The sequence below is a fragment of the Melitaea cinxia genome, chromosome 13 (assembly GCF_905220565.1).
Source record: "Melitaea cinxia chromosome 13, ilMelCinx1.1, whole genome shotgun sequence".
Lineage (NCBI taxonomy): Eukaryota > Metazoa > Arthropoda > Insecta > Lepidoptera > Nymphalidae > Melitaea > Melitaea cinxia.
The window spans coordinates 14,739,593-14,749,729 of NC_059406.1; the positions used below are offsets into that span (position 1 = coordinate 14,739,593).

At 31.8% G+C, this 10,137-nt stretch overlaps 1 protein-coding gene across 1 annotated transcript in view; it reads right to left on the bottom strand.

Annotated features, from left to right (window-relative positions):
• Positions 1-9,916, bottom strand: part of LOC123659069 (cytochrome P450 6j1-like) — a 33,641-nt gene extending 23,725 nt beyond the window's left edge. The window contains exons 1-2 of the mRNA XM_045594338.1: positions 9,625-9,916; positions 2,779-2,977 (exon numbers count right to left, since the gene is read on the bottom strand). Coding sequence (XP_045450294.1) covers positions 2,779-2,977; positions 9,625-9,916 — 491 coding nt within the window. The remainder of the gene's footprint in view (positions 1-2,778; positions 2,978-9,624) is intronic.
• Between the last annotated feature and the right edge of the window lie 221 nt (positions 9,917-10,137).

Sequence of the window (10,137 nt, forward strand, 5' to 3'; positions counted from 1 at the left end):
CCAGACCACGGCAAACACCTGTATGGCCAATACAAATGTTTGTCATGTGCGGAGATCGAACCCGCAACCGCCAGCGCAACAGGCACAATCCATGACCGTAACCGCTGCGCCAACGCGGCGTCACTACGTCTATTACTCTGTATATCTACGACAAATCGAGTTGACGCAGTATTCCGTGAGGGTACAAATATCATAAGAGCATTCATTATTTTGCTCAAAAAAGCTCATCAAAGTTTAATTCCTATTTATTTTCATCGATCAAACAATAATCTTTAATCAATCAAAGAAAAAAAGTAGACAAATCTTTTAAGAGCCATTTCACAATTTTACGCTCTGCAAGTTTAGGTAAATTTGGTCGCATCGCGCGAGTCGTACGAGCCGCGCGATCTTTGTGCTAGTACGTATAGTGTGACAACCAAAAAACCATCGTGATCATTTTCTGATGTATAATAAAAATTATAACTATGGTATAAAATGTTTTTTACATAATTAATTTGTTAAAAATTTCAAGTATGTTATATAACAACAGTCAATAAATTTAAAATAAAATTAAAAAAATCAATTTTATGAAACAATTTTTTTAAATTGATTTAGTTTTTTCAGTTTACGAATGAATCTAATATTTACGATATGAATAAAAAAGTATTTAATGACATCGACACCGACAAACATATTAATTAACAAATAACAAGACAAACAGATTGAAATGCCTATTTGTATTGATAGTGTGAGAAAAGAAAATTAAATTATACATTTGTTTACAGAAATTATCATTATATTATTTTACAGTCATTTTCGTAATATGTTTATTTTATTATGAAAGTATCAAATGCGTTTTATCCGCTATAACAACAGGCGCTTGGCGCGTGTGAGCGAAAGAGACGGCTGCGCAGAATTTGGCGTGGACCTTACCTCTAAGAGCGCTAGCGCTCGACTGATTTACCGGGCTTGATGCGTGGCAATATATACTATCTTTTTATTATTTAATATAAAATGTATTAAAAATAATTACATCTTTTAATTATTATTTTTTTGTATTCCTTAATGATGTAAGTTTACTTTGATGAAGATAGTTCGTTAAAATTTCTTAGTTTTCTAAGAGAAATATCGCTTTTAAATTTGTACTTATTTGGAAAATATTCGTAACTTTAAATTTTTTTTATCGTTTAATAGAGATACAAATGGAATAAAAATCTATGATAGTGGACAACAAAATTATATTCCACATATTATGATATTTTTTTAAAATTGTTTTAACGTAGAGGTTATTGAAAAGTAGGACTTCAAAGTACACATTGCGACCGTTTACCCAGGGAGGAGGCTGATGAAAAGGTTAATAATTTTATACACATAATATAAATCAAAATTCTGATCTGACTATGGACTACAACAAAGGTTGCTCTATTATATTTCAAGAATATAAATTACATTATTGCATCCAACACTGAGATTAACGACGTCAAAATATTACAATTTCGCGGATTGTTACCGATTTTTGTGAAATGGCTCTTAAAATACTTATTGAAGTATTCAAAGCAAGTGTTATGAAACGTGAAGAGAAAACTGTAACATGATATTTGGATCACGTTACAATCATTATGTGATTGAAGAAATTGAATATTATTTTATATTACTTCCTCAGCAACTTGATAGACATTTGCGTCGTAAAATATTTAATTTGAACTAAATATTTTTGAATATCATATCAAAAATTGACCGCTCCTAGCCAATTAAACTATGGAACGTTCGTTCCATAGCTTAATTGGCTAGAGCGCCGACACGGTCAGTCGGAGACGCGGGGTCGAACCCCGCTGGAGCGGTCAATTTTTGATATGATATTCAAAAATGTTTAGAATTCCTAATGTGTGGGTAATACAAAAATAAAATCGTACATATTAATTTGAACTAATTTAGTCTATTGAGATTTTAATAAAAAATTACATAACGAGTATGCTTTAGACCACACGACTGAAGTAAAACTTCTTTAGTTACCATTACAGTAATATATGAAACTTTAAGGCGGATTTATATTTGACTGACGTATCGTGTCGTGTCGCATCAGAATAGAATCGGTATCATACATTTTATATGACAACGTTTTCATTGATGTGTTGTGATGTGTGATTGATGTTTTGATGTCATGTCGTGATGGCTTCTGATGTGTCGCATCAGAACCGATCCCGAATCGCGTCAGATAAGCGGGTTGCGGGGGGTGCTGAAACTGAACTGAAAAGGTGCTGAACGGGTCAGATTGATGTGAACAGTGTTGTGTTATGACGCATCAGCGTCGCTTGTTTATTTACGTAAATTGTAAAATAATAGTTTATTTGGCACCTAAAAATAGATGACTTAATTGAAATTGTACGACAATTTAATGCTTTTTATAATATTAAACATAAACAATATAATATTTGTCTATTGATTGGATAATTCCAAAATCTCCTTCTCTTTCCTTTTTTTTTTAAGAGTTGCGAGCATTAAATATTGAATATCTTCTTCAAAATCTGAATCAGAATCCGATGACTCATAGGAGATCATTTCAACCGTTTGACCTTTTCTAGAGCTGCGGCTGTATTGATTCAAAATATCGTTCTATGATCGTTCTGATGCGTTAGAACACGACATAATAATGTAAATGCTAGCCATCACATCATGACAGACACGACACGATACGACAGTCAAATATAAATTCACCTTAAAGGTGAAAGGAAAAAGGTTAATCTAAAACTTTAGAAATCATTTATTTTAATAAAAAATAAATAACCAATAATCACTTACGAGAATATCGGTGATATTTTAGCTCTTAGTTTTTTCCACTCATTCCCTCGCAGATAGAGCACAGACTCGGCCAGAGGGTCCACTTCCCTATCGAAGAAGAACCCTCTGTCTGTGAAATGAGCGAAGTCATTCACGCACATTCGCTTTATGAGCTCAGGGTCGCAGACCACGAGCGTTCGACGATAGAATTGGTGAACGCCTGAAAAAATATATTAGCGTTTTCATATGAACTGATTTAGAAAGTGGTACAAAAATACGAAATAATAAATGGAATTAGGATTCACAAAATTTGGCTGTGAAAAGTCAAAATATAGAGTATAGAGTTAGTGTATATATATTTAAACGTTTTAATAAGAATAATAAAATACTTTAATTCAGACCATGTTATTAGGTGTTACAAAACAAAAGGCTCAATTACTAGGAGGAAACTTGTAATATGCAATATCGCGTCCTTATCGCTAAGTATGTAGCGATCTCCACCAGACAACTTTACTGCTATTAAAACGAACTCAAGATACCATTAACTATATAACAGATAAATACATACAAATTGACATTGTTATTATTATGTATATTTATATTTCTGTAAAGTTTGTCTATAAAATATTCATGTTTTTGTTCACTGAAAATATTGAATTGTGTTCATGTATGTTTATAATTGATGCAAAATCGTGTAACCTTCGCTTTCAATTCAAACATAATGATGGACTATTGAAAAATATTGTTCCCGTTTTACGATTTTTTTCCGTTTACGTAATGTTTATGTGGATATCCCTTTCCTGGTGATATACAAAAGATGGTGTTATAACCTTATAAATAGAAAACCTTATGAAGCATAAATTTTTAGTTACATCATATAATAAAAATATTTTTAATAAATCAGTTTATACGGAACCCTGAGTGTGCGATTCCAACTCGCACTTCGCCGGTTTTTTATTCCAAAACTGATACTTGTCATGTTGTCCTATTTAAATTTGAACATGATCCGATGACCTACTATACAGCGTCTAGTCAAAACTGTGACTTTAATTCTATACAGCGTCTAGTCAAAAATGTGACTTAAAGTACTTAAATCATAAATAACAAGATTACACAAAAAACATTAACATATATATCACATATTAATGTTTTGTCACATCCGTTATCCTCTTATTTTGCTTTACAGATAGATTCTCCTTAAATCCCTTACTTAAGTTTCCTTTTAAGCCGAATCGTTCAATTTCGAACAAGACATTTTTTTTTTAAATTGAACGAATTAATCTAACGAATCGTTTAATATATACTTTTTAACTTCAGTATATTTCGAAAAATTAAAAAAAAATCTCGATACTTCGTCACTATCACGAGTGAATGACCTTCCGCTTTTGTGTATATAAATTTACAATAATACACGCTTAGAACTGGCGATGAAATTCCTTCAGCTTAGTTCGTCCTCGTAATTAAATTCACGTCCTAATCTCGGTCGCACCGATCAATCTCCTCCGTGTCCTCCGTCCTACATAACATTACTTAGATCGTCTTCACTCACTTAACACAACTAAAACCCATTAAAACAAACATAACTTCATCATATAAGTAACGATTGTTGTGTATTTGGGTCTATGTATGTATGTTATTTATGAAAGGAGGATAGTACGAATTTATTTGATTAGCGGAGTAGAAATTATATATACACTTGTCCTTTTAATACAATAAATGTGCTAGTTTGTGAAGAACACACGTTTTACAAATAATTTTATTCTAACCAGATAGAAATACTGCGAATCAATAAGAACGCCTGTTCTGATAACTTAATTCAAATCAAAGTGTATAATAATAAAATACGGAGCTTCAACTAGTCAATTTGAAAAGGCTGTCTAATTCACTAGAACTATATGGTCAAAGCACATAGTTAAAATGAAAAATGAAGACGCGAAGCGACTAAATATTATAAGACATTTTTATACAAACAATAATATTTTAAACACGTATAAGTTACTATTCTAAACATACTTCGCAACATTTCTCAGCTGTTTGTAAAGATACGTTGCTCGATTCACTAGACCTCGCAGCAGATTCGCCAATATACATGTTCCCGACACATGAAATGCGGTTTTCCTCGGGATGCTTCCTTCGCCACAGCGCATGAGATGAATTTTAAACACAAATCGCCGAGATGTTTCAGTCAACAGAGCGGTTTGCAAACAAGGAAAATGCATACATTTTCTTTCAACATTTTTTGCCTCTAATGTTCTAAATTAATCTTTATAAAGTGTACTATTATAATATGTTGTTATGTTCTCATGTATGAAGAGAAAGCCGTACACGCAAGTCTCTGCTTTATATTGGACCAGAGCTTAAGTTTAATCAACGCCGCTCGACTGAAAGTTAGCGAAAAACTATAGATATTGTAACAATCTCAATTAAATGTCTATGATAACTGTCAAGATTGTCAAGAAATTATTTGACTGATTTTAATATCTTTTGGATCGAAGTTCATAGCGGGATAGGATAGAGATCGAAAAAAGCGTAACAAAACTTTATAATTATTTTTGACTTTGTATTTATTATTAAATATATATTAACTTTGTTTATCTTTATGATAAATAATAACTAATGTTTATTGCCAAAATTAAAAATTATAATTAATAAAATAAAATTTGTATTGTTCCTAAATTAATATTTGTTTTAACTTAAGTATCCTCCCGTCATTCAGTATTTAATTTACCTTTTTTATTTATTTATTTCATGTACAGCTTTGTGCTTTTCACATAATTATATCCTTTACTCTTTACATTAAATCATTATAGAGAAATAAATATATTATTCGGAAAATTCTCAATTTAACTCTGTTAACTTGATATTTTACAATATAAATTATGACTGTACACGTATGTGCAGCACACATACTCTACCAAAACGCAAACTCACGCCAATTCTCTTCTATTTCACTTTTAGAAAGCATCAAATAAAAAAGCATTATCTTTAAACTTTTTAAATTAACTTTGAATATATATAAATAAGACATTAGTTGATCACTTAAAATTGGAATCGGAAAATTATACAATGTGTTGCTCTGAAAAAACAAAGATTTTATCATACATTTTTTTTTATACATTATGATACAAAACTAAATTATAAAAACCCTTACCTACCTGAAAAATAAAGAAACGACATTTAAAGTTATTTACCAATTCCTATACATAAAATTAAAATTAAATATTTTTTTTAATATTTCTTCTAAATAAAACCTTTTCAATTCTTGGTTAGCTTTATACAGTCAGACTGTGTTATTTAATCACACTGTTGAGTTTAGCAATCATATTAACGGTGTTTAGTTACGAATTAGTTAAGAGACTGCCACCTCTAGCGTATATCTGTTTGATTAACGTTGCCATATACTATGGTTCGAAACTCGATGAAACGAAAATACGTCACGATAAAGAAACAAACACGTATGTATATGTATAAAAGAGAATGACATAGAATTATAAATAGGAATATCTGATTTTTCATTTGTTTTTAAACTCCAAAACTCAATTTCATCAGTACAATGCTACGTTATAACTGAGTGATGTGGCCTATATCATTACGAGAGAAAACGAAATCGTCAAAATCGTGTAAAAGTAATAATCGCTCCAAATTAACATATTGTTTTCAGGGAAAACCACTCAAAAATAACTTCGTATCATATTTCTACTACTATTGTGAGCTTAAAAATATATAAATTTATTTAAAATGGCTTTTAGTAATGTAGCAATTATGTAATTTTTTCTTTAGATGCTCATCTATATACAGACTACCATAATTATTATTTATAGAGCTGTCGAAATGAACAATTAAATATTTTTAATAATTTCAAAACTACTAGACACTAACATTAGCTAATAAAAATGAATGCGAGAATTTATCGTTGTGGATCAGTTGTCATTGATCTCAACAGATGTTTAAATTACGTATCTAATAAACATTATAAATTTAAAAAGTTTATCTGTATACGTGCTGTGTGGCTACGGCACTAAAGAATTTAGCCACCCCCTCTCTTCCCGTGGGTGTCGTAAGAGGCGACTAAGGGATAACAAGGTTCCACAACCACCTTGGAACTTAAGAAGCCGACCGATGGCGGGATAACCATCCAACTGCTGGCTTTGAAATACACAGGCCGAAGACGGGCAGCAGCGTCTTCGGTGCGACAAAGCCAGCCCTGCGGTCACCAACCCGCCTGCCCAGCGTGGTGACTATGGGCAAAACACAAGAGTTCACGTTATTTTTGACGTAAACTTGTGGAGGCCTATGTCCAGCAGTGGACTGTATAGGCTGTAATGATGATCTGTATACGTTAATTACAAAATTTAATGGTCTAATAGGAAAAAAAAGGGTGTGCTTTAGACAACACGACTGAAGTAAAACTTCTGCACAATAGGCCTGCACTGTGTCTTAGATACACAAAACGTAACTTGCTATGAGAGAAAGAGAGAAAAAATGTGTGCTCTCTCTCTTGCTCCTTTCGCCTCGCCCGTTCACACTTTTCATAACGCTCTCGTCAAGCATTCACCAGCTTACTCCCCAAGTCAAGCGCTCGTAAAGAAGTTTTACTTCAAAAAGTATCAAAATTAGACACAAGTAAACCCGTATATAATATCTTGTTAATCGTCAATTCTATTATGACAATGATTACGTATATAACGTAATGTAGAACAGTTTCAGAGCGTAACGATAATGAAGTAGGCGAGCTTGGTTTAAAAGAAAGGGGGGGTTTGTGGACATATATGTTTCTTTGGGTATGGACAAATAGTATAAAAATGTATAAAAACTTTCGAATTATGTAAAGTATATTATATGATTTTGACGTTTAGACTTTACGAAACTAGTTCGTAAATTTAAATAAAATAAATTATAAAAAGGTACATTTTTTTGATAAGTCAGTTAATTGAATAAAATATATAATTTTTAACAACTATAAATTATTGACATTTGTGAATAAAAAACAAACTAGTACAATCTTCTGTAAGCTCGAGGTACTTTAGCAGTCGTGCTGCATCCACATACAAACTAACATAACTCGAACTGCATTATTTTTTGTAAAGTCAGTATTAATTTTATTTCGACACATGTGGCAGTGACCCTACATTTAACTCCGAGGATCGTGAGTTCAATTACATTCTCGTACATTGATGTAATATGTAACGCCGAATCTGAGTGCGGTACAACACAGGCATCAAGTTACTACTACCTAATTATTTAACTTAGGTTTAACTTAGGAATACTAGTCCGTTAAAAACAGATTATTATGGACGTTAAACATATAATATAAAATAACCTAACACGCTATAGATATCGTTTTTCATATTTCTATTTCTTGAATGAAGGATGTTGTAGCCTCATCCGATGTGCTGCTCTACATTGGGTTAGCAGTTAAACCTATTGATATCCCTAAAAATAGCTTTCGAAATGTATCACCGCAAGCCCGAAGTAAATTTACATTTAAATTTATAGATATACTAGCTGACCCAGCAAACGTTGTTTTGTCATATATATTATTAACCCCCTTAATCCCCCCCTTATAACTTAGGGGTATGAAACTAGATGTTGGCCGATTCTCAGACATGCGCGATATACACACAAAATTTCATAAAAATCGGTCCAGCCGTTTCGCAGGAGTATGATAACTAACATTGTGACACGAGAATTTTATATATAATATTACTTAAAATTATATATTTTAAAATTCAACCAGAGTATAATAATATGATGTTTAGAATTTTTATTAAGTGGATCAAACCAATGACCATCAATATGCATCAGCCAATACCTATAACCACAAGAAAAAAAAAATACCTATAACCACTGCGCTTGCGTATTTTATATATATATATATATATATATATATATATATATATATATATATATATATATATATATATATATATATATATATATATCATATTCACGCATTCAGGTTGTAAACATCCCACTGTTAGGCATAGGCCTCTTTCTCCGTGTAGGAGAAGTATCAGAGCTTAATCCACCACGCTGCTCCACTGCGAGTTGGCAGATATGTTCTATACTATGAGTAACGATCGCTATCAGGTATCTATGATAACAACCGGGACCGACGGCTTAACGTACTCTACGAAGCACGGTGGGGACATCCACAAGAACCGACATCCAAACCGGAAAGAAATATTTGTACAAATACCAGAAGCCGCAAACTATCTGTGTTGTAGGCGACCACTCGCACCACTACACCAAAGCGATTGTCGCGTGTGATCTATGTACGAATGTTTGTCCTGAACGGCATGACGATTTTTACAAAAGCATTAACGTGTGTTATGTTACGTAATATACTTTAAGTTCTATTCTGTACTCGTACTTATCACAGCACGTCTAACAAAGTCATGACATATCTATACGAATAAATAAAATTGGAGGGTCTGTTTGTAATATTAAAATAACCGCTTTTTATTAAATTCATATGTATGTATACATGGTACATGGTACACCAAAATAACATATTTTTTAAAAAATTTCTCTCTGTGTCTGTCTGACTGTTTATTCCGGCTAATCTCTGAAACGGCTGGGTCGATTTTGACGGGGCTAGCTAATTGTAATAAGGAGTAACTTAGGTTACTTTTATTTTAGATTTTTTATAACTGCGAATCGAACAATATCTATTTTGTTCAATTCGCATTAAAACGCGGACGAAGTCGCGAGCACAACTAGTTGTATATATAATAAATATATAAATGAAAATACTCCTATATGAAAGAAAATTAACAAAAACGAAAAAGAAAAGAAAAGAAAATTAACGATTTTAGAGATACAAAGTTCTTCAGATCAGTAAGTCTAAACGCAAAACATACATACCTAATATCCTTTTATCCTTATATTTGTCGTAAATTCTTTTAAAGAATATTCCATTTTGCTCTTTCCCAGCTACCACAGATCCGATATGCCCTACCACAGGCAGAGCCGGGGGAGAGAACACACCTCGGTTCACCCAGTAATCATAATCATACATAAGCACACATAACACTAAATTTATATATATTAAAAACGTCAATATGCATGTAAGTGTTTCACTTCCGGATGTAAAGTTTTGTAAAATCCACAACAAAAATATCACCGATTGAGTCAAACTATTTTTAAAACCGAACATTTTCACGTTTTTTCGTCACATTATTTTATACATTTAAATTTAAATTTTCGTTTATTTTATTTCGTATTTCACTTTTTCAGTAGGCGCTAAATATTTCATTTTTAAATTATTTTGAACTGAAGTAAAATTTTATTCAGCCTTATTATTTTTTATTTTTTTTAATTAACATAAAACTCAAACGAAACAAATTACAGAGTATTTTATCAATTATAATTAAGTTT